Genomic DNA, 27,329 nt, shown 5'->3' with positions numbered 1-27,329 from the left:
GGATAGCGCTTCATACATACGGCGAGTCTGTCCATGGCCATATTAACAGGGGCTTAAGAGATCTTCAATGTATGTTTTCATTCGAAGAGTGAGGCAACGGGTCAAAATTTTGAGGTCCGTACACAGTAAGCTGAGAGGTCGAAGGGCATCAACGTCATGGGCGTTTGCATGTTTGGGAACCAACATAGTGATACCCGTTCGTAAGGAGGTTCCTAAAATGCAACTATCACGATACTCGTTAAAAAGGTCAGTGAGAAAGGGAGAAAGGATGTCAATAAAAGTGACATAGAATTCCACGGGCAAGGAGTCGACACCAGTGGATTTGCCTCGCTTACCAAGTTTGATGGAGGTCATGACCTCGTCTACCGTGAAGGGCTGGCTAAGACGCTCCCTGTCACCATCGGTTAAGGTAGCTGGTATGTGTTCAAAAAGAGTATCATCACTGACAAACAAAGAAGGCGTGGCACAGAGATGTTTAAAATGTTCTATAAGATATGCAGTCACGTGAGGTCCCTCATATAAATGTCCATCGGGGTCTTTAAGATGCGAAATCAGCCGTTGTTTACCCCTACTACGTTCTCGCTGTACGTGGACAGTACTAACAGATTCTGTGGAATCAGTCGAAGGAATCTTGCTACGAACAATATGGCCGTACATACGTCGGCGATGCATAGAGAGAAGAAAAGCCTTGATTTGATGAATTTGAGGCCGAACAGATTCTCCTTGAGCCTGCGCCTTCACATAGTCCCGTAAAAGCTTAGAATAATATGCATACTGTTCACAGAAGGCCTGATGACGATGAATACTGTATTGTTTACTAACAAAACGAAACACAGGTTTTACACGTTTCTCCCAAAAGTTCATAAGAGTACCTTTATAGCTGCGTTTCTCCTCCATTAAGGATGCCCACTCAGCACGGATGACAGATTGATAGTCCGCTTCAGCGAGGATCGACGTATTAAAATACCACAATGAATTACTTTTAAGGAATTTTGTTACAGGTAAATTGATAGTCATAACGACACAATAATGATCACTAAAAATCACAGGTTCAATTTTGATGTCCTTGACGTAAGGCAATAAGATGCGGCTGACGTAAATTTGATCAAGTCTCGAGGATGAATGCGATGTCCAAAAAGTATGACCCGGAACGCTGGGAAAATAGAAACGCCACACATCGACGAGGTCATATGTTTCAATCACTTTGTGGAGGGAAGGTGAGAAGGGGTAATGAGGCTGGGCATCTATCTCTGAAAGTACTGCATTGAAGTCTCCAGCGAGGATACAGGGGTTGGACCCATTATATAACGCCTGCATGAGATCAGTTTCGAAGAAATTGTTCCGTGCCCTAGTTTGAGAGTTCCCAGCAGGAGCATAACTGTTACATAACCGTATAATCCGTAGTTGGCCCACAGTAAGTCTATCAGTTAGAGGAGTAGGATGTTCAAGAAAGTCTATATCACTTCTATATATAATTGCAGTTCCTAAGCCTTGGGGATTAAAATTAGAGCACCAGGAGTGAGTAAAGAGGTTGGAAAATTCAGGCAAAGCCACTTCCTGTGTGAAGAGGATATCTATCCCTGCTTTACGGATGAAATCACTCAAAGCATGTTGCTTAACCAAGGAACTTAAACCGTTTAAGTTTAGAGTGGCGATACGAAAACTATACATTTGGATCCACCAAAGAAAAAAATTGTAGAAAGGAGAAAGAAGAGGACATTAGAGAGAGAAGGGATATTACGAAAGATCCGATGCACTGTCAATCCCTTTCCTAGGACGAGACTTTGAACGGGTACGAGCGGACTCTACAATATAACTATCTTGAGACTTTATTAACTTCAAAGAAAAATCACTGTCGCCACTTTCAGTTTTCTTTTTCTTGCGCCGGGTTTGGGACAAAAACACATTTTCACTTGCACTAAGGTTACTAGCAGTAGAAACAACCACATCACTGGGCAAAACACTATCACTAGTAGGTGGGGCGTTGACACTAGGTGGGGCACCAGAAGGGGACAGAGAACTGAGAGTTGTCACATCAGATTGGCGGTGCACAGAGGGAACGTCATCACTGTTGAGAACACGTTGGTCAGAAAGTGAACATAAACCTGTATCAGGTTCCTGTGGAGGCTCAACAATATGGTCATCACTAATGGGAGGGGCCTCTTCAATATTCACTGTGCCGTTGGCAGAATCCATAGTATCAGAAGTCGACGGAGCTGTATGCATCATGGAATCACAAGGAAGGTGCACGGGAGGATCGGGCGATTTGACAGCAGGAATGTCACGAGGCGAGGTCAAAAGTGGGAAGGTGTTGAAATTAAGTAATTCTGGTGTGGGCGTTGCGGAAGGAAGATTAACAGGAGCAGGGCGTGACAAAGGGGAAGATCGGAGTACGGGACGAGAGAATAGGGGAAGGGTACTAGAGCGACGCTTATCACAATCTTGGAAAAAATGTAGAGGACTATCACAGAAACTGCATGTCTTGATTTGACCATTATATGTGACCCACAATCGTAAACCTGCGATTGTCACATAGGAAGGTATGGAATGCTTAATGTTCATGCGTATCAACTTCCTGCCAGTACGAGTTTTATAAATGTGACCTGCATCATAGTATTCGTCTTCAATATGTTGCACCTCGCCGTACTTAGAAAGCACACTGATGATTTTAGCATTATCTAGTTCACTAGGACATACGTGTAGTTTAACTAATTGCGACATATTACTAGCAGAATCAAGGTCCAGAACAAATTCACTGTCATCATCTTTGTACACAACTTTACCTTGTGAATCACGTAGTATTTGCTCATAAGTAATCTGGTTTAAGAGTTTAATATACAATATTTTCCTGTTGAAGTCCATTTCTATTGAGATAACCTGGTCCGGGGATAATTTGAAGGTCGAAGCAATCCACTCATGGAGTTTAATCGACGTGGGACGATTACTGACAGGACGAAAATTAATTCGTATAGTATTCACTCGTAAACTAACCATGTCGCAAAACCGTTATCAAAAGACCAAAAGAATAGCACTGGGTCGTAATAAAGACGTTCACAGTCCAATACCACACACAAATGTGCAAAACGCGAGGAACAAAAACGAAGCGTTCGCAACTGCACACAGCTTACAAGCACACAGCAGACGAGCGATGTGCACACCGCGACTACACAGACCGAACTGCCCTAAAGCGTTACCTCTTCCGGCTCGCCTTAATAAAGAGCCTTTTCTGTTCGCTCAAAACAGTAGCTTGTTAATAGATTGATTAGCAAAACACAGGAATATGTAATTGATTCGGAGGGCATTATATCACTGCATTCACTAAATTATCAACATTATAGATTTTTTAAAAACAAAATACAAAGCTCCTTTATTTTGAATCAAATACGGCGCGTGTATTATACTCGTAAAAAAGACTAAAGACAAAACAATTGTTGCGTAGTAATCGTGGTAAAGTGGTCAAGGCGCTCGAACAGTAATCTGAAGGGAGTCAAAACGAATCGGATCCACGAATGACGAGTACTTTTTTATTTTACTTTAGAATTTTTGGTGGCGATTGATCGACGATGACACATTTTATTTTCTTCTGATATTTGAATACTCGGATATTTCAATACTTCAACCATCAAATTTTCAGGAATAATAATAGTAATAAATAATAATAACAAATAATAATAATAAACTAATAATAATTATTATTATCTTATAGAAGATTAAAAGTTAGAACCTTATTATCGTTCAGGGCATAACATTACAACCAGAAATGTAACATTTGGTAAGAATATTTCGGTTTTGCTTAGTGTTGCTTACTAGAAGAGGAATTTCTCAACTCGTTTCTGAAACAAAATAAACCAAATTGAGACGAGAGTTAACATTTTACATTTAAGATGAGACAAGGCTAACTCAAGTTATTGTCTCGCTTTGGAGATGGAAATCGAGACGAAAAGTATCGTAAACATTTCTCGTTTTATCTCCATTCTCGAAATAGTGTATGTCCATTCTTTAAGTAACAATTGCTTTGTAACCTTAATTATATACGCTATTTTGTTACTTTATTTCGGAGCTCATTGAATTTATTATGGTCTGTGTAGGTATTTCTGTAGCAAAGCTTTTATAATTACTTATGCATATCCTAAAAGTTAGTTTACTATATGCCTTACTGTTCAGTGATATTAAGTTATCTTTTTCTACAGTTTTCCTGAAAACGTACAGTAGAATACTTTCTACATGAAACTTCAGTGAAATACTTTGGATTAAAATTTTGGTAGTTGCAGAGGTGTGTCCTGGAGGTCCCAGACACCCTCCCGAAATTACGACTTATCTGTAAGTTTTGTTTAATTTTAGGCAATTTTAATAATTTTAATACCATTATTATTATTATTATTATTATTATTATTATTATTATTACTGAAAATTTAAGACCTCAATATTACGTCCCATTGCAACGTAAATAAGCGTACTGAAGTTGATAGAAAAAGAAAAAGAAAGGATAAGAGATAGTGATACAGAAAGGATAAGAACTATTAGTGTCCGTAAAGAAACGAGATGAGAGAAAGAAGGTGTCAACTCCTGGACAACATTAATATCGCAACTTCAAGTGCCTAAACACAAAATAAGTAAGTAGGATTTGTCATCACCACGATACATAGTAACACGCTTTCTTTGGCTAAAAAACTTTGGATTATGTATGCGTTATATTGATATTTTAACAAAATATACATACCAGTATAAAAAAAGAATAATTCCTATTTACAAATTTTGATTGAACGGATATATGGAACGTGTTGGAAATGGCGAACGTAAATATTATTTGTAGCAGTAGGAGTAATAGTGAAAGATGTTCGGAATAATTGCTCGGAAACAATATCGTTTCAGACACATTTATGACTCATACTAGACCCTAAACATGACCCTTAGAGGTCGTATTCATGACTTGTTTTTGCTAAACACGTTAGGTTTTCCACCACAGTACAAATCAAGGTTGTAGACAGACATGTGACGTCATTTTGCTAGTATTTCCCCTGTGAAAAAAAGGCGTCTCCACTCTAACTGGTAAGGCCGAAAGAAATTTAGCATTTTTCATTTTATTGCACATCAGAAGTATGAATATTATAATTCATAAAAACTACTTACCGCAGTGAGAATTGAACCCGGGACCCCTGAATTGCGAAACGAATGCTCACGCCACTACGCTAAGACTTCTCTATTAAGAAAGAGTCAAAAACACTCGTTTATGATGCAAATTGCACACGTTTACGATAACGACGTAAGACAGTTATTTCTGTCATGATAAAATACTATAATCGAGAGACTTCAAATTTAAATTAAAAAACAAAAATAGACATATAGTAAATAACATTTAATATAGTAAATAGACATATTTAATATAGTAAATAACATTTCGGGGGGCTTAAGCCCAGAAGCGCCCCCCTTAAATACGCCACTGGTTACGACAGTCGTTGTGTAATAAATGTTCTTGACGCTTCGTGTCTACATCTGTTGACAGTTTGCGAATAACAAAGGAGTTGAGGGGGAAATTTCCTTTGCTAATACTGGATGTTGCTATAAGCAAAGGAGATTTCCTCCTCATTCCCCTTGTAATTCGCACACTGTAGACACGAAGCGTCAAGAACATTTTTTACACAACGACTGCGGTAACAATAATATTTATGAAATAGATTAAATTTTGCTCCTACCGTAGTTAACATGGAACATTGAAAGATTTTACAAGTGATTTGAAAATTTTAATTGTTTTATTCATTATAAACATATAGTGAATTAATGTTTTACTTATAGTTACAAATGACTACTTTATTGGTTGAAACAAAAAAAAAAAGATGTATTACTCAAACAGGAATTGAACTTGGAACCCTTTACTCATGAGTCAAAGATTTTCCTCACTTTGCCACACCAACACTTGGTAAATTTGTGCGTCTTTCAATATATGCAGCGAGTAGAAAACAATAAGACAGCTTTTCTCCGTTATTTTTGGCCATTTCGCTCTCCCAGTTTGCAATATTAATTCTTTAAATGCGCACTACCAACTCGCAAAAAATTGACCCGAAGTTATTTGTAAGAAAGTCTGCCTTCTCCTTGTAAGTGAAAAAAGAATTTCAGGCATTTTTGGACATTGATATTTGTAATTGCAATAATAGCAATATGACTTATACTACTACTTGGCTTTCAAGACACACGACCTGTGAGTTTTTAGAGAAACTAACTACTGGAAACAATACATTTTTGAATCACTATAATATATAAATTATTATATAAAAATGGATGTAACTATGTGTGCCTGATCATCACGGTCATCATAAATTGCAAAGTCAAATGAAATGACTTTTGGCACATAGTTAGGCCTTAATCCAAACTGGGATGTTATCATATCACTTTCATTATAATAATATCTTAAGAGGGTAATAAAGATCCGAATTTTGCGAAAAAATGAGTATATCACAAGCCGTTAAACTTACGGAGCTGAAATTCAGTATATTAACTCTATTGAAAACGAACACAATGTCTCATAGCATTTTTTTAAAATTTTTATTTATGAGCGGGGAGAGGTGGCACTTTTTATATATGCAAAATTGGTAGTGAGTCGGTAAGTAAAAATAATTGAAAATGATCGATATTAGATGAGAAACAAATTCAAAAACAAATTGAGAAACAGAAACCATGCGCTTTCTACTATAATAATTGCTAAATCTTATGTTTATTGCATGGAGCGCTTAGGGCACAGGGCAATCAAGCAACAAAGTTGTGAGAAAAATAGACATAACATTTGTAATGTACGCTTAATTACGCGGAAATTTTAAGTTTGGACTGTACGTTGGTCTACTTACCTTGATTTGGGACTTTCAAATTTCATGCGTTTTTCCGCTGAAAATATCGATAATTCAACAAGGAAATTGTTATACCATGATAATGTAATTGAAATACATCGAAATTTGGCCCATGACAAACATGATTTTATATCGTAAAGATCAGATCTACCGTTATTGTAAAAGATCGGTGCTTGAGCGTTTAACCGTCAAAATTCAAACTCCGATTAGTTAGAATTACACAACCTGGTTTAATTATTACAATGTAAACTCTTTAGTCAGTAGAGAAGAGGCTGTGTATCATGTGTCAGAGTTGATAACTATGTGTTTCGGTAGGTGGTGGGTCAGAGCGGGTCGGTGGGTAGTGGATCACAATGGGTTATTGTGTGTGGAAGGTCCGAGTGGTCATGTTCGGTGGTGAGCCAGAGTGTGTCACGATTGGTGGAGCGTCATGGTGGGTCAGGGTGGGTGGTGGATCAAGTTTTCATTGACCCACTCCATCACTGCCTCAGATATTTCAGTGCTCGCGGTTCCGTGTTCAATTCCCGGTGGGAGATCCTTTGAAATTGTATATGTCCTCGATGTATCTGTGTCCGTGTCAATGTCGTTCAAATTTACTGCAAATAGCTTAAAACGAGTATTACTAAGTATAATAAAAACAAGTTGCGGAGATATTTTCGGTGAATCAGAAAAGAAAGTGGTCTGAGGCACTATATGTCTATTTTTGTTTTTTAATTTAAATTTGAAGTCTCTCGATTATAGTATTTTATCATGACAGAAATCAGTGTGTTTCGTTGTTATCGTAAACGTTTGCAATTTGCTTCATAAACAAGCGTTTTTGACTCTTTCTTAACAGAGAACTCTTAGCGTAGTGGCGTGAGCATTCGTTTCGTAATTCAAGGGTCCTGGGTTCGATTCTCATTGCGGTAAGTTGTTTTTATGAATTATAATATTCATACTTCTGATATGTGCTAAATTTCTATCGGTCTTACAAGTTAGAGTGGAGACGGCTTTTTTCACAGGGGAAATTCTAGCAAAATGACGTCACATGTCTGTCTACAACCTTGATTCGTACTGTGGTGGAAAACCTAACGTGTTTAGCAAACAAGTCATGAATACGACCCCTAAGGGTCATGCTTAGGGCCTACTATGAGTCATAAATGTGTCTGAAACGATATTGTTTCCGAGCAATTATTTCGAACGTCTTTCACTATTACTCCTACTGCTACAAATAATAATATTTTCATTCGCCATTTCCAACACGTTCCAGATATCCGTTCAACCAAAATTTGTAAATAGGAATTATTCTTTTTTATATTGGTATGTATATTTTGTTAAAATATCAATATAACGCATACATAATCCAAAGTTTTTTAGCCAAAAAAAGCGTGTTACTATTTATCGTGGTGATGACAAATCCTACTTATTTTGTGTTTAGGCATCCGAAGTTTCAATATTAATGTTGTCCAGGAGTTGACACCTTCTTTCTCCCATCTCATTTTCTTCCGGACACTAATAGTTCTTATCCTTTCTGTATCACTATCTCTTATCCTTTCTTTTTCTTTTCCTATCAACTTCAGTACGCTTATTTACATTGCAATAGGACCTAATATTGAGGTCTTAAATTTTCAGTAATAATAATATTAATATTAATAATTTTATTAAAATTTTTAAAATTGCCTAAAATTAGACAAAACTCACAGATAAGTCGTAATTTCAGGAGGATGTCTGGGCCTCCAGGACACACCTCTGTAACTACCAAGATTTTAGACCAAAGCGTTCCACTGAATTTTCATGTAGAAAGTATTCTACTGTACGTTTTCAGGAAGATAACTGTAATAAAAATAACTGAATATCACTGAACAGTAAAGCATATAATAAACGAGCTTGCCAAATGTTACATTTCTGGCTGTAATGTTATACCCTGAGCGGTAATAAGCTCCTAACTTTTAATCTTCTATGAGATAATAATAATTATTATTAGTTTATTATTGTTAGTAATATTAGTTTATTATTATTATTCCTGAAGATTTGATAGTTGAAGTATTAAAACATCCCAGTGTTCAAATATCAGAAGAAAATAAAATGTATGTCATCGCCAATCAATCGACACCAAAAATTCTAAAGTAAAAGAAAAAAGTGTACTGGTCGTTCGTGGATCCGATTCCATTCGACTCCCTTCACATTACTGTTCGAGTGCCTTGACCACTTTACCACGATTACTACGCAGCAATTGATTTTTCTTTAGTTTGTTTACGAGTATAATACACGCGTCGTATTTGATTCAAAATAAAGGTGTTTTGTATTTTGTTTTTAAGAAATCTGTAATGTTGATAATTTAGTGAATGCAGTGATATAATGCCCTACGAATCAATTACATATTCCTGTGTTTTGCTAATCAATCTGACTATTAACAAGCTACTGTTTTGAGCGAACAGAAAAGGCTCTTTATTAAGGCGAGCCAGAAGAGGTAACGCTTTAGGTGAGTGGTTAGAGTTGTAGTTTTCTACTCTGGCGGCCCGGGTTCGATTCCCGCTTTCAACGTTTACCCTTTTTTAAATGTTTCATTTACAAGGCTGAGCTCCAGTTGGATGCTGCTAAATGAAAGATAATCTCCAGTGTTGAAAATCAGTGATGATGTAATACTGAAAATAAAGGAAGAAAAATGAATGGAGATAACGAGTTACAGAGTTAATTCTGTTAATAGTTCTATATTTGATATTATCCATTAATTTCGTACATTTTTAAGTTGTTGTGTATTGACACTATATTCTTCCCTTTTCTCTTTGTGTCTCAATGTGTAAAATTTCACAAATATTATACAAATCATGAACCCTCAGTTATAGTTGCAACCCAAGGAGAAATACGCTTAGTACGGGTAAGTTCTCCAACTCGTTTAAGTATTATCCAATTTTGCATTTTTAATATTTACAAATAAATTATTGCATAAGAACATTTAGCATTTTCAAAAATTATTTAATGAATAATTGTGTCAGACAAGTTCTTCTTTCGAAGTAACATTATGTATCAATCAGTGGCGCCGGAACCTAGGAGCTCAGGCCCTGTTAGACCCCCAAAATTTTCATTAGGGGCTGGGTTCTTCCCCTCAATGATCAATAGATTCTTTAATTGATTTGCACGTAGGACTACTGTTAATAGTTTTAAAACTCAACGCGAGGCTTTGTGTTTATTCAAAAAATAAGCTTATACATATATGGGTAACCAGGGCAAGAGTGAACGCTGGGGCAAGAGTGAAAATGCTATTGACGAAGTGGCAACGTCGGTAAACAAACGAATGTTGAAAATTAGTTCGGCATGACACATGTAGGAACGGAAAAGGAGGGGAACCGTGTGCGTGCAGTGTGAAACGCAGCAGAGTAGAAAGTTTGTTGCAAAAGGAAAGAAGTAAGAGATTCGTAGGTAAGTGTCACAGCTTATAACGTAGTTTCAGCTGAAGGTGCAGGATTGGAAATATTTCCTGGAAAAGCTGTATAAGTTCGTATTTCTTATCAGTGATACGCAAAAGAAAAAGGTGCTCTGGCGGGAGATGACAGGCAATTATTGGGAGATACCTGAAGCGGGGCAAGAGTGTACGGGACAAGTGTGAAAGTTCACACTTGCCGCTTGTTTTAAAGTTGGGTAAAGAAAATGTAGGAGCCAACACGTAACATTGAGTGAAAAATATTTGCAGAGGTAAGACGGAAGTTGGCGGCTATAGACTACTAACAAAACGTTTGCATTATTGTTTAGAATTTTGCAGCCCGAGTTGTTGAGCATATGTCATGTCGCACGGGAACACAAAAGAAGGTAGAAATTTGCATCAAAATCATCCGCACTCATGGGTACGCCCAGCCAATTCAGTGGGAAATTGTTTTCAGACACACCAAACGGTGAAATGAGGATTTTCAGTATCATATGCGAGTGGTTTCACGAATAATGTTCCAATCTTAATCAAAGAAAGTCTGTGTACGTGTGTGACCACTGTGTGCACTGGAAGTAACATTTTTGTGCTTCGTGATTAATGTTGAACTGATTTCTCCTATTTTCATATTTTGTAATTATAGCATGTATGATATACAGCACTGTAACATTTGTTGGCAGTTCCATTTGACACTAATCTGTTTGGTATTTTATAACTTCCTTAGTTCCATGTAATCAGTACATATATTTTATATCTGTGATTCAGTGTATTTTTTTGGTGTTTATGCCTACGTTTCTATGTTTTGATTCGACTGTACATCGTTGCCCCAACCGTTGTTTATTCTTACCCCACCATATGGGGCAAGAGTACAAAATTTTTCCTTCGTCAAAACTATGTTATTCCTCTGTATTCTCTGCTTGATTTGCCGCAATTAAACTGTATATGTTATTTGAGATAACAGGCTTTCACATAGAGAATATATTGCGTTTTTCTCTGTCACCATTCCACCGCAATTCTTTGATTTACAAAAAGTGTTCACTCTTGCCCTAGTTACCCATACTGCATAATATATTTGTATATTATTTGATACTCATATATGTATAGTCATTTGAAGTAAGTTAACTTGTTTACATAATCCTTCATTTGAGTTAATTATATGATTATTTAAGTTCCCGGACTGTTATATTCTCATCGGTGCCTCTGGGGTTCGTATATTATTTTCTGGTACTGTGCTGTGTACTGTGAGTGCAAGTATGCAAAGAGTCCCTTTTATAATTTCGTCAGCCAGCGTTTCTCCTCACTCCTGCACAAAAACACACTTTACGATTTGTTCTTTCAGCAGGTGGGGCAACTTCATGCTTCTGTTCTAGCTACTCTACCAGGCGTAATTAATCTTGGAGCAGGCGTTAGTTGGGTTGCCTAACTCACGGACTTTGTACCTCAAGAATTTCTGTGGCCCACTGTACACGTAATTTTTCGCAAATGTATTGCGCATACAAGAAAGCGTTTTAGCTAAGTTTCAAGTTCGTTCAGTGGAATTTTCGGAGCTTCATTTGAGGGCGGAAAAAAATGTAACTTAAAAGATATCTACAGTTTCACTTCCTCCACCGATGATACAGTGGTTTCTTTCTTGTGTCTTAGAAATTCCTCTTAGCTTTTCTGAAGAATCTTCGCAATTAGCTCTTCTTCCTTCCTTAGGAGTCATTCATTTGGACTTCCCCTTATGGTCACTTCACCACTCAAAGAGGCTGGGCAATTTGGTAGTATCGCGGCTATTGCTATGTGAACAAACTGCGGTACAGACAGTTTTGCAGTGATCCACTTGCCTGTTTTATTATCAAAAGCCTCGGAATGCCATCTGATAGAGTTTAGTGCAAAATGTAGTTCACAAATCTGTAAAAGATACAAAATAAAAAAATAATATAATGACAATGTCAAGATGAACTATATACATAAATGCATGATATTTTGAGCCTTATAGATTTTTTTTTAAGAAGAGCTAAAGCCCTTAGTAAAGTAAAGAGCTGGAATTATGTTCTGTAGACAAAATGAGGGATGATTACAGGATTAGGGAGTTATTAAAACGGAAGGATCCATAGAAACCTATAAAATGATATTATCCATCAGAACGTGGGGACATTGCGTGTAGTAGAATTGAACCAAAAGCCCTGGAAGTAGAGCTGTGTACTCCACTATGGAGTCATTTCTTCTTCCTCTTACGTGAACTGAATCGTATGTAAGTTGATATGGTTCTGATTATTGTAATGTGGTGAGAAACAAACCAGGAACATAGAACCCTTAAAACATAAGTATTCAATTCAGCTTTACGTACTTGCATATTAATATAAAATAAAGTAAACGTTAAAATATCTACCTTAGTATATCTTGTTTTCTTTTCTTATTCTGATATTTCTCCCTTGATAAAAGCATCAGTTAAGAGTTACTGAAATACTGAGACAAAAAGAAAAATTACACGTATTAAGGTAAAAATTTTATTTTCCTTTATCACACATAAATATTGCATTTCATAAATATAGAGGAAGTTGGAAAATTAAATCATCAGATCATTTTGTAGCGCCAGACCTAAAGAGAAAGGTCAATTTCGTCTGCTGCCTACATGGAATGATACAAAGTTGATTACGTCGTAAAACTTTAATACTTATTTATTTTACAAAAAAGTAAATTTTGTGTGGAAGAAGCATGATAAGCACTAACATACTGCGATTTTTATTAAATAACTGCTGTTAGAAAATATTCTAGCACATTTTCGGAAACTGGTCATATAAAATACGAAAAGAACGAAAGTGTATCAAGAAAATGCAAAACAGGAACACGAGGTGACACGAACGTAGTCGAAATTCGAGCCATTTCGATGTTTTGCCGAAAATCCAAAAATAGTTCAATCTAAGTGGTAAAAGACTTTAAAAACTCCACTTTTAGTTATTTGGCCAGTTTAAATAACAAATAATGGTTATTTTAAAGGTAACGACATTATCATAACCATATCTCTTTCACAGCTCTATGGCAGACAATTTTGAAAATGTCATAGCTATAAAAAGAGACTCATCACCCGATGAACGTAATTCAATTATTATTCGTATATTGAATGAAATTAAATATCGATTAATCTCTCTTATCATTAGCAATTTTGTCAACGAACATGCTTAATAAGTCAATGAAATCTTTACATAACTCTTACTGATGAAACACGACATAAATCAGATATAGATACATTAAGGTAGAAAGAAGACATTGTAGCGAATTGAGCTACAGTAACACTTACCTTGCTATATTTGTTTGCCACATAATTATCTCTGTGACTGTTCCGTAGCCATTTAGACTGAAGTTCCACATCTTTCGGAAATGATAAAACATGAACTTTTTGTCCATTCTTGTAATTATCATTACATCCTGGTACGCAGCAGTTGTACGGCATATCTGAAATTTGTAATAAAACTCGTTAAGAAAAATACTGACATAGTAAAATAAAATTAGTACATTAGTAGAATCTACATAGTTCTCTAAAACCACAAATTCAAAACAGTTAAAAATCCAAAACTGTACTTGATTTTTATACCAAACGAAGTTCAAAGCTACTGTGCAGTGCACCTTTACCTTGTATTGTACTACAGGTACGTACATAGGAATTTATTTACGGTAAGGTTAATATGAGAACGAACTGTGTTAAAATTTGTAAAATTACCTTGAAAATTAGGCAAAATTTTCAGAAAAGACTGGATTTCGGGCCTTAACGTTCTTATGCAATAGCGGTGTTATTAAAATAAACGGACAATTTCAAAAGACGACAGAATACAGATGAAGTTAGTTCAGTAGTTAGGAATACAACGTTTCAATTTAATTTGGGTATCAGTTCAAGAAGTGAATAAAGATACGAAATTTGACTTCAATCCAGCTTTGAACCACTCATCTTATATTTTTGGTTTAAACTAGTTGTTTAAAAAGAAAACAACTGGTTTAAACCAAGGTTTGGTTTAAAGTAGCTAACCCTGCCCAGGATCCACCCCCTAAGAGCGTCCCAGCCGTACTGTATAGAATCTAATACAATATACAATCTAGGCCCCTCTACACACTGTGCGAATTGACGGGGAGATGCCAGGAATTCCCCATATGGCAAAACTTTATCCTCCCTCTGGGGAAGAATATTTTCATCCTTGTTAGGGATAACTTTCTCCACTCTGTATATATATATATATATATATATATATAGTTTACGTTTGTGATTGTTTGGTGCTTATATGGGTGAAATTCATCTCCTGGGAAAAATTTTCAATTCGTACACTATCTCCACAGATACAAAAAATTAGCACTTACAGCCAGTAGTGTTATACAAACAATTTAATTATTAATAATTAACAACCAGTACTGTGATTAGTATTTAACACAGTTCTATGTTTAGTAGTGACTTACTATTATCATGATTATTATGTATACTAATTATATTGTTATGTATTTGTATATAAGTATGCTTATTTATTCCAGTGATACTATAGTAATAATAAGTAGTTCGAAAGTAGTAGTACTTTCAAACTAGCTTAAATAATTTGTTCTGTTAAATAATCACGGTCACTATTTCATCACCAAGGGCAATTCGGGGGAATTCCAGCTACGGAACTTTACGCAAAGTGACTACCTACCGCAGGTTTGTGCGTATTTCCACGTAAAAGCGATCTTTGAGTAATAACGCTTATGTGTTCCTGACATAAATTTGTATTGAGGAATGCAACAGCGCATATTAAATACGATGTTAGATATAAAAGTGTTTCTTGGTGAAATAGGAAGGCTAAGTAATTAAAGTCAATTTGGAACCATGTTCTATATCTGCACCCTACTTAATGCACCCTACTTATTATTATTATTATTATTATTATTATTATTATTATTATTATTATTATTATTATTATTATTATTATTATTATTATTATTATTATTAAGATTATGATTATTATTATTATTATTATAACAGTACCGTGTATAAACATGAAAGTTAGGCGATTTGTATCTGAATACTAAAAACTAGTTGAGTGCTGACCTCGGTAGTCGTGAAGTTTAGGAGTCTAGGAGTCGTTCATGGGGTACTGGGTTTGAGATCCGGAGGAGCAAGTGTCCGACTCGAGCCAAAAATTGATAAAAGTTAGAGGGCGCCGGCCAAACATGTCCAAAACTGATCGGCCCGGGTTTAGGATTGTCAACGGTAAGATCGGCTCGGCTCACAGCTCATTCACTATTGAGCTGAGCCAACAGTTCACCCAACAGAGCCGGCTCGAACCGAAACAACGAGCTGATTGCTTATAGCAGATTCGAGCCGATGGCTCACCTGAGTCGAATTGGTGCCTCACCTCAACCGAGAAACTCGAGCTGTTCGCTCAGTTGAACCGGGCTTCTGCTTGGGATGAAAACTTCGACCGTGCAGGTCTCAGCCTTGGTGGTAAGAACTATACTATGTACTTATATTGGTGCTTCACGACTTTTGAGGCAGTCTCGTTATAAAAATCCATTGCCATCTTGTTAATCGAGACGAGACGAGATACGAGTAGTGTAGCATCTCGTGAGCACACTAAAAGTATTCCCCATTACTGCTTGCATTTCTCATAGCTTTCGCTTTCCAGTCTAATCAGGTAATGATTTCAAAACGAGCTAAACGAGCGAGTTATTTATAAAACTCGACTCGACTCGAAACTCGACTATAAAACAGTGACGCCACTCGGAACTCGTCTCGAGAATACTACCTTTGACTCGACTTGTGCCCATCCCTACCCTTGATATCAATTTTATACTAACTGGATGGAGTCACGAGCCGTATTAGATAATCAAACTCTGTTACTTATATTATTAAAACTCACTTTGACAACAAACACAAGTATGGTAAAGTAGTCACTTTTATTTTTCAGTTTATGATTAAGCAAGAAAACTTAAGAACAAAATCACTAAATAAAGTATATCATTATGATGACATAAATTAATATTTTCGACCACTGTCTGGTACAGCGAGGGCCATTGGACTTCATTTTCGTCTTTATTTATAGCAGTATATTCCTCTTCGATAATTCTTATTTCTTTTTAATTGCTGCATTCCAGTACTGGGACGATGATCTCGCACAAGTGGCGCAGCGATGGGCAGATCAGTGCACGTTCGCTCATGATGTTTGCAGAGATGATGGTATGTTTTTAAATACTTTTTTCATGCCTATTAACAAGCATTTATTATTATTATTATTATTATTATTATTATTATTATTATTATTATTATTATTATTATTATTATTATTATTATTAGCTTCCTTACTAAATTCTAATTGTGAATATTGCAGAGAGAGCTTAGTTAATCAAGCATTTGGATACAAATAGGGTTATGGTTGAGAACGTTTTAGGTTAGCGCTAAAAATTATTCAACAACCTATAAGTTATGCACAACCACAAAATACTGCACAGGGTGAGTCAAAATTGTTTTACGACTCAAATGATAAAAATTTACCATTCACGAAACTTGATAAATAATTTAGTATACATCACGATCTCACTCTATTCGCCATCATGTTCAGTACATAAAAATACAGCGATTAACAGTAATAGTTGAAGCTCGGGCACACATTTCGCGAGAAATAGATGATATCAGACCCCGTATCAGGCCCGCAACCAGTAACAGAGGTTTGGGGGAGGCATGATTAAGTTAGGAAGGGCTAACTCATTAAAAATTATCTTACCAATATCTAAATTGTGTTTTCTTTGTATTAATGATGGCATTTTGTATTGAAGTCTGAGGGGCAGGCCCCCCAGACCCTTTCTAGTTGCGTGCCTGTCCCGTATCTGATCTTTTAGGTCATTGGTGTCATAAACTTTCCTGCTATACACGTGCTTCTATTTATAAACAACTAACCAGAAATCACAGAGTATAAACTTTAGGCTATGTCAAGGAATGCGCATATCCAAATCCATTGCCCGGGAAATATGTGGTCATGATAAGCACAAACAGTAAGGGCATAATGCGGTGGTGTGCTATCTTGTTGGAATTACCCTGCAAGTCGGATTTGTAGTTCATCAATGACATACTGCTGCAACATCATTAAGCGCACATCTGAAGTCACTGTGGGAGTATCAAAAAGTACGATCTAATTACTACAGCGGTGGTCACCTTTGGGGAGTCACGTTCATACTCCCCAAAAGACTCATGACTCGAGGATTTTCAGTGGCCACAAGATTGTGTTACGTCGGTTTACAAGTCTATTTGTGTGAAAAGTGGTTTTATTGCTGAATGCCATTACATTCAAAATGTCTTCCTGGATATTCTGTACTTTTGCTAAAATCTGAGAACATTCCATTCTAAGACGAGTTTGTGCCACTTTTGAAGTGTGGATGACTTGGATGCGGTATGGTCACATCTCAACGTTGTATTTCAAGATACTTCACATTGCTTTTTGGAGAAGCTCGGTTCCCAGACTGCGCCGTCCGGTTGATTTCGAAGGAGTCTGGAATAAGGCTTGTTGCGCAACAGCAACGTTCAAATCACATCTTTCTGATCTTGTGCATCCTGCACTTCTTCAATAGCTGTCGGTTACTCATCAAGTTCCCACAAACTTTTGATAAATGCAGCGAACTGTTAAACGGCTTGGTGGATCACATTCAAAATGCTGCTGAAACATTCGATGGACTACAGTCGGCGAACGATACACTGCCGTCAAGCTTGCTACAATTTTCTTTTGCCCAAATGGTAGTTGGTCAGTCATTATTTAATCTATGAAAACATGCTAAGTGAAGTTGAAGAGATAAATGATACAAACTGATCTAAAAAAAATAATAAAAACAGGTGAATCGTTATAGAGATAAACAATAGAAGTTAATGGAAAATACGAGCTCAATATGAAACTTCTTAAGCGTATAACTAATAAATAAATATTTATGTTATTTGAGTGATAACACAATTTTGAGTCATTCCGTGTAATGATTATACCATTGATATAACAGTTATTTACAGAGAAGCACATTCATGCCTCAAGTATTTGCATTATACATTTCAACCATTCGGTTGCCATGACAAACGTCTGCCACTAAGCTTAATTTCCTAAACCGACCCATCTTGCATAATCATTATATATCTATACTAGCAGCGTTCACCCCGCTTCGCTGCGGTCACCCCGGAACGCAATAAACTTTGTTACTTAGATAATTTTTACTTTTTCGCTTTCAAGTGATATGATAAAAACCATAGAAGATTGCAGTAAATGTTAACATTATATCGCCTGTCATTTATGTTAACCCGCCCCGCTTCGCTGCGGTCACCCCGGAACGCAATAAACTTTGTTACTTAGATAATTTTTACTTTTTCGCTTTCAAGTGATATGATAAAAACCATAGTAGATTGCACTAATGTTAACATTATATCGCCTGTCATTTATGTTAACCCGCCGAGTGACACGGTCATGCGGGTTGCATATAAATACGTTTATTTTTACCTATGATGAACTAACAAAGGATTTGTACGTTATGGACACTTGAATGGTCAATTATCTCAAGACACTGGTAATTGAAAATTAAAGTGATATGATAAAAACCATCTAGGGTCCAAATCCTAATAACCCCCCAAAAATGAAAGAAATTGGTTCAGCCGTATTAGCGTGATGAGGGAACAAAGGATTTGTACGTTCTCTTTTATATATAAGATCTATTTATCTACATATACAGAGTAATTGTGTTAATATTGCAACTTCCAATTTTACCCAAATAATGAAAAAAATGTATAAGTAATTCATATATTAACATTAAAAATAAAAAGTAATAAATATCTCAAAACCATGGATAACAAAAGGATTAGTCAACTCTATAAGACAAAAAGAGATAGATTAAATAACTTAGTAATAATAATTTTAAAAAAATAAACTTAGAATTTAAGGAATATTACAGAAGGTATAGAAATAAACTTACACAATAATAAAAAAAGTTAAAAATTTCTACATTAGAAAACAAATTATATTACGTAATAACAATGTTAGTAAATTATGGAAGGTAATAACAGATATTATAGATAAAAATGACAGGAAATATGAAAATGAAATGAAATCTTTACGTCCCACGGTTATGCCGGTTAGGCTAAAGGAAACGGTGATGATGAGAGAAGAGTGAAATGGTGGAATGAAGAAAGTGGGAAGAAACGGGAGAACCCCGAGAAAACCTATGAGCACGGTGTTTGTCCACCACAATGTCCACACGGCGAACGATCGAACCAGGGACCCCAAGCATCGGAGGTGAACGCTCTACCACTGAGCCACCGCGCCCCCTGACAGGAAATATGTAAAAATAAATGAAGTACACACTAAAATGGTCTAGTAATGTTTGAACGTGATCCAATGTTAACAGTTGAAAGTTTTAATGAGCATTTTTCCAGTGTTGGCAATATATATAATGTATATATATCTATATATATATCTATATCTATATATGTATAGATATAGATATAGATATAGATATAGATATAGATATAATTATCAAAGAGATTGATGATAAATATTTATTTATTTGAATTCCCAAACTACCTGTAAAGTAGTAAACTCTATATTTTTACTCCAATCACTGAACAAGAAATTGAACGATTCATAAATGAATTATCACCAAAAACAACATCTGATATAGATGGGTTATTAACAATTGTATTGAAACATACGAAATAAAAAAGGATCAAAGGCTGATCCTAATAAATATAGACCTATATCAATCGTCAGAAACTGTGCCAAACTGTTAGGAAAATGTATAAAGAGAAGATTAGTTAATTTTCTTGAACAAAATAAATTATTTTCTTCAAATCAATATGGATTTAAAAATGGTAAAAGTATAGTTTTTTTTTATTTTTTGAATGGAATTGAGTGAAAAAGTTTTCTTTTAGTAAGACAAAGAAAATATTTATTTTTATTTTTTTTTCACAAAAATGCATCTTTTAACACTCATTAAAGGATTTAACAAAATCTGAAGGTTTTTAATTTTTTTGAAGTATGTAGAAGATGCGACAATGAAACAAAATATAACATGTATTTAATTAATAACTATTTTTTTATAACGCAATATTTACCTAGGTACAATTTTTACATTAATGTTTAAAAAATCACTACAAGGCATTGGGGCTCAGAGAGCAGTATGCACGAATTCTTTTACCAACTTATTGGTTAAAGTCTTTTTTTTTTTTTTGTTTCTTTGTTTGTTTCAAACTGTGCCATTGATGTTTGTGAATCTACTCTTGCTTTAATGAAGCTATCGCTTCTGTTCAAGTCAAACACAGATATAGAAACTTCAGTCACTAATTTGACACACCTCTCTACTGCTTGAGTGTGACAAGGATATAATTCAAATTCAAGAATTTTCTCTGGACAGTTCATTATGACAATTTTAATATCTTCAACGTTCAATCTGGAGGAGAAGTAATGTCGTTTTCTTGCCAGTTCATCAAATCGATGCATTCTTCAGCGTCAAAGTTAAGTTTTGTACTTTGAATACCCGAGTATGTTTGTGATCTTTAGTTTTAGCATTCAAAATCCGTCTAAAAGCAAGTTCTATAACAAAAAGACGATTATCACGTAACATGCACAACAGAATGTCCTCTGGGTGTGCAGAAAATGAATTGTGTTGGATCACAGGACCTCCGATACTTTTTAACTCTCCATTCAAGTACCAACTCAGCTTAATGGCTTGAAGAACATGCTTTGCTCCATTTTTAACTAACGGCTTGAATTTTATTTGGAACCAGATTGGAGCATAAAGTGTTAAAATAAATGTTGCCAGCTCCTTTAAATTTGCATCGGGATTATCTGTGGTGACATAAAGACGTAAAATCCTGTTTGTTAAAGTGTGTCAGTCGTCTAGAGTAGTTTAATTTTCCCGGTGATCGTTATAACATGTTAATGGGTAAAACGCCTGAGGAAACTGTATTACATATTTCATACAAGTACTCCTGTTCTGTACTCAAATCACTACAGCTATCAGAAGGTAGCACACACCCTATTGGTTCATATTTTATGATTACCGAATTGTCATACTGTTGTATTTACTTCCCTAATAGACCAGCAAAAGCTGTCGGACCTGTTGCTTCTCCACCTATATGTCGGAAGACATATCGAAGTAAGCGGTTAGTTAAATTCTCCAAACGAATTTCTCCAACTTGAATACAACTTATTTCCACTGGACAGCAAACATTAATAAACACCCTGACGCTTTTTCCTCTTTCAATATCTCTCATACATGTTCATTTTTTAAACCAACTTCTGACATATCGCTATAATCTGGCTTCCACAACCTTCCTCGATTGTTTCCACAAATAAACTCGATTGCTCTGTTCTTGTAAGCCAATATTTCCTCTCTCCTTGGCCATGCAGTATCCATGGTCGTGTACTATCTAATTCATTGACCTTTCTCCTCTCCAAATTTTTCTCCTTTCATGAAGACCCACCGACTTCTTGTTCCCTTCAGACGCCAATTTCTATCTCACTGTTCTGCGGTCTCGTCGATTCGTATAATATTTTAAATCTTGGTTAAGTTATATAATTTATAGTTCTAGTTCCTAATGCATCCTGATTATAAGGTAATGAATATTAAAGATGACGCAAGCAGAAGAGAGAAATAAAAGTAGGTTTGAAGGAAATTCTTAAGTGTTTCCAAATATCAGGTAGTCTAAAAACTTTTGCTCACGAGATGGCCTTAGTGTCCCAAATCTCACAAGGGGCCATTCCAATTCGGTAAATTCAATTGGTGGAAATGATGGCTAGCACTGGATTCAGCATAAAAAGAAACAGAGAAAAAGAGGGTGTTTAGTGGCAGACCGTATACAGGGTGAGAAATAAATGAGGGCAAAATGCGAAGAAGATTGCAGAAAATGTCTAGAAATGCCATGCTACAAGTAGAGGGATTGAAGTCAAATGTTTGATATGAGGAATGCATGTAGACCTCCACTGAATAGGGGTAATGAGAGGAGGGTTTTAACAGCTGATTGTATGTAAATGGTTGTGAGAAGACTCACCAGTGTTACAACCGGCACGTTTTGTTGGAAGGGGTCATTAACACATCAGAACCCTAAAAGGGACAAGTGTCTTTGTGCAAGATACCACGCCAGTATTCATCCAGTGGAATTCCGTTATACCTTGCAAACATTCTTCCTAATGTTCCAGGATTTGATTATATCTCTTTCTACCCTTCGTGCATACAACGTGCTAATGAACTGTACTATACGGTCTCTAGTTACCATTCACGTCACCTTTACGACATTATTTATACAATGCCATAGCGTGGAACGCCTCCTGTTACAGAGGTTTCAAACTGTATTGGCCACTACTGATTTCAATAGGTGTGCGTCAAGTCATATGTCACATAACCCCTTTCCCGTGTATTCTTCTTGCGCTAAGTCCAACATGGCGGTTTTCCAGATGTCTCCCATGATTCACATTACCCTATTCAGTGGAGGTCTACATGCATTCCTCATATCAACATTTGACCTCACTTCCTTACTCGTTTCAAAATTAACATGGCACTTCTAGACATTTTCTATGTTATATCTTCGTACTTTGCCCTTATTTATCTCTCACCCTGTATACGGTCTGCCACTAAACACCCTATTTTTGTTTCTTTCTTTTGGTGCTGAATCTAGTGCTAGCAATCATGTTCATGAATTGAATTCACCAAATCGGAATGGTCCCTTGTCAGGTTGTAAGCAGCTCAAGCCTAACGCTATTTGAGATTCGACAGTTAAAGTTAGTAAATGTGCAAAAGCTATTGGAATTCTTATTATTAGACGTAAGATATGGTGCTGTGAAGCTAAGTGAAATTTGTACAAGATAAATTTCTATTTAATACATTGTGTGGTATCGCAATTATATAAATGTGTCAATTTGTGTGTTTAAAAATAGATATGTGGAAAAGTTGATTCTCTTACTACTTACTATTTGCCATTGAAAACCAATGGACAAATACTTTTAACTTTGACTCTGTAACTCATTAATCCTTAACATACATGATTAAGCTTTGATTAGGCAAAGCTGAAAAAGTTTCACAAAATTACAACGGAGTTTACCGTTTATGTGCAGGATAGATAAAAGACCGACGGTTTATCGGTTCAAGTTTGATCACAGTATGTCCCTGAGATCTCAAATATTGTTTCCAAAAAAGTTTAGACCGTAGAAACTAAAAAATGCAGAAACATTTTTATAATCAATATTATGTACACCTATACAGGTAATTAATCCGTTAAAAATTAACGATTAATCAATTTAATATTTTACAGAAGTTAATTTTTAAACGATAATCGTAAAAAAATGTGAAGAAAAACGTGAAGTGCAGAACTATTTTGAGGCTTATCTCGAAAACTTCACAACCTGTTCTTCAACAGATTTGAATTAAACCACGTTCCTTTTCCCAAAGTGACCACAACTTACCTAGAGGTCTGGGTCATTGACTTTGTAACATGAAATCATTAATAAAGAGAAAAATTTATTTTAAGGTGTGTAATTTATAATGATATTTTTTCCAATTTTATGACACTTTCACTTATTTTTATTGTCATTGTTTTGTGTCAAAACAAACTTTTCATAAGAGAGTAACTTTTTTATGCCTTTTGCTTTATTATTAAATTTTATACTAATTTTCACAACTGAAGACAATATTTCATAATCAAAATCGGAAATTTTAATTTTAAACAATTAAATTTGTAGTTAGTCTTAATTTTAATAGTTACTTTTCCTGACAGTAATTTTGAGTTTAATTAATTACTTTTGCTTTATTTTAATTTGTATTTTTATTCCGTTAAATTTCACATTATTTTTTCTAACTTTAGACCCTATTTTATACGCGGGAAGTCATAATGAAGGAAATTTCCGTTTCTTTTGAAACGATTTCATATACATTTTACGTCTTGAGCAGGATTTCCAGAAAATGACTGTCTTACAAATGTGAGCGTCACTTGAAAGAATTTTTGTAAATTTTACACTTGTTTACTTAAATTCAAGTCAATAAAGTTTGCTTGGGGGAAAGAAGAAACCGTTTGATTATATAATTTATTTCAGCATCAAATATTAGGAAAGGGTCAATAGGTGTTTGGCAAGTTGCCTTATTGAACAAAAAATAATGTATCTAATACGTAACAGTCAAGAAAAAATCTATCATAGTTTTGTCTAATTTATGGGGATTTGGTGTCTCAAATTTTCCAAAAACAATATTTGGTACTTAAGGAACACATTGTGATCAAATTTAAAGCGAAAAAGTACGCATCCTTTTTTCAACTCAATACATAACCTGTAAATTCCACATAATTTTAACAAAGTTTTGTGGTTTCTCCGTTTGAAATTATCTGAAAGCACTTTTTCGGGGAATTCAGGAACACATTGTGATCAAATTTTAACGAAACATTCGGAGGTTCTTTTGTCTACACACCTACCGAAATTTACAGAGGAATTTTGATGCAGAAGATTAGATGTTATTTTGTACCCTTTAACTCAGCTCTTAATAGAACAATTTGAACTTAAAGAACAAACCAAAAGCCTCTTTTCAAAGCAAGGTTGTAAATTTTGATCCAGATTCGGAATACATGCAACAAGGCAATCTTTTGTTAATTTTTCTAAAATCTCCTTCACGTTTAGAAAAATACAATGAAATTGACACCTAAATTATTGATGAGTCAAAACTATAATAAATACATACAAGAATAATACAAGTACACAAACTCAAGATGCATTTTTCAATTAAACATGTTGATTTTGTAACACCTTCTGCGAGGGACATTTCTATTAAATTCTCTTTATTTATTGATCTATTAAATACTTCAGAGTTAGTTGAGTATGGAAAATACTTCTTTCCGCTCATGCTATGATTCTAATTAGTCGATCTGCGATTGAATTTCGGCCTGTTACTGGTGTGCGTTAAACAGTGACCACCATATTTGTATTTTATTAGTTGGTTCAGGGGAAACTTAATGCGCCACCCAGTAGGGAAATAGCTTACAGTAAGATACGATAAATGTTTTTCAAGTGTACGACGTTGCCAATAACACAAAAACTAAAAAAAATGGCTTCTTTAAATGCTAGTTGTCTATTTATTAATTATCAATTATTTGAATATACTTCAATATATAAGGACAAAGTTGTACAGTACTAATTTGCAATATTATACAACCAAAGATCTAACACGTGTTATTAATCAGTAGTGATGTCAATGTATTGCATTTACAAAACAACTTAAATATGTAACTAGTGTTACTTTCCTTAGCAGCACAGCACAATCAATGCATTACATACTAATGCAAAAGCTATAATGTCAGCTACAAATAATAACTAACACTTTCTGACCAGAGCTTAATTCATTTTTATTAAAATTAAAATAAACTGTTACAGTTTCGACAATTTATCGTTGTCTTCATCAGACACTCACTGAAAGAGATGTCTTAGGAACATACAAATATATATCTCAAAGTAAAAGGCCTAACACTCCTTTTTTGTTTGGAAGGCCACCTATGTTTTTCTTTCTCGGATTGACATCTATTCAACCGGCCATTTGTCTGGGAACTATTACTCATCCACCTGTTGCTTATCTTCTACAGGCTAATATCTGTATATCCATCTACTGTTTATCGTTTTAATTATTTATTTATTAACTCTTGTCGTGATGTAACTTAAGCAAAGCATTCTTTCGTTGTTTGAAGCTGTGTATCTCCATAACTAACAAGAAGAAACATTTTCGTGAGATTTTTGGTATGTGCTATATATACATATCGCTATTAGTAATGTTTACACATTATATACTTATTATATATAGAATGTACACATCCTGGCAACACTAAATTAGACCTATTTATGTTGGCATCGTGAGCACATAGCCCGTTATTTATTGTTATAAATATAGAAATTCACGATAGGAATAAAAAGAACAGACTATTCTTAAATTATGACGATTAACACTCCGCTAGCCGTAGGATAAGTTGCCCCAAAACACTGATCTTGTTGTCAGACAAATACACAGTATAATAATCTCTAACCGCTAACAAACAATTACCTAGGTACACACAATTAGTTTGATGGATAATTAACTTTATTTCACTTTCCTAAGCGTTGTATACACTTCTGGATACATTAAGGCTGTTAACACTGCTCATTGATACCTCTTGCATCCATCTTACACACCATCTTACTTTTCCCTCTTTTCTCTCCTTTATCAATGCAAATATCATAAAAAAAACCTGCATTCATGTGAAACACACATTCACAAATAGTTCGTGTCCATTGCCACTCTAAATAAGAATATAATTTCCTAGTCACGATACTAATGTGGACAGCCATTATTGTCTCTTCCTCATCTCTAGTTTTTCCCACCAACAATCTCTCTCCCTTACTACTCACGTTTCAATTTCTGAGTAGCTATTTAGTGTTTCCAAGAGAAGTGTTTTTATCCAAATGTCACGAAAATGATAATTTTATATGGGTCTTTAGTTAAGTATATAGTTGTGTGAGTTGTCGGATGGCAACAAATGGCGTACGAACTAGGAATGACTAAGAATCTTTAGTCAAGGACCCTCTAAAATGTAGTATTTACAGGATTTCGCTATAAAAGTTTTAAACAACATATTATACAAATTAACATTTACAAGATTTTCACAAGACAAAATAATATTAACTTTGTAAACTTTACTGTCCCATTTGCCGATGGTTTGTCTCTGCTTTGTCCAGCAACTTCTGTTTAACTTCCGCTGTCGGTTCCCATAGTCGACAATTGTCCATTGATTCTAAGGGTAATGATTTCCCATCCTCGGGATCCTCTAAGAATAATACATTTTCGTTCATCACCTTTCTCCATACACATGGGCCTCTGTATATAACAAAAAACTTCCGTATCTTCGAATCAGGCAAACTGCTTAACAGGTGTTGCTTCACGAAGACTAACTCGTTCCGTTGTATTTTCTTCTTAGCTTCCTGCGATCAATTGTGTCGCTCGTTTTCACGGTTGAGCTTGTTCCTTTTCCTTTCACTAGCTATGAGGAGTTTGTTACTTCACAAGTTGATCCATTCTTCTATGCAGTCGGAATCTTCCGTAGTTTTGAAGTGTCTTCGAGCCGTAGC

The 27,329-nt window shown here is 35.3% G+C and overlaps 1 protein-coding gene across 2 annotated transcripts in view; it reads left to right on the top strand.

Annotated features, from left to right (window-relative positions):
• The window catches only part of LOC145686350 (venom allergen 5-like), a 166,332-nt gene that overhangs the window by 83,203 nt on the left and 55,800 nt on the right, over positions 1-27,329 (top strand). For both annotated transcript variants that reach the window (XM_081759598.1, XM_081759597.1), the window contains one exon: positions 16,336-16,417. In XM_081759598.1, the coding sequence (XP_081615724.1) occupies positions 16,336-16,417 (82 nt within the window). The remainder of the gene's footprint in view (positions 1-16,335; positions 16,418-27,329) is intronic.

This window comes from Thermobia domestica, chromosome 5, assembly GCF_964235325.1.
Source record: "Thermobia domestica chromosome 5, izTheDome1.hap1.1, whole genome shotgun sequence".
NCBI classification, from domain to species: Eukaryota; Metazoa; Arthropoda; class Insecta; order Zygentoma; family Lepismatidae; genus Thermobia; species Thermobia domestica.
This window is presented reverse-complemented; position numbering and strand designations above follow the sequence as displayed.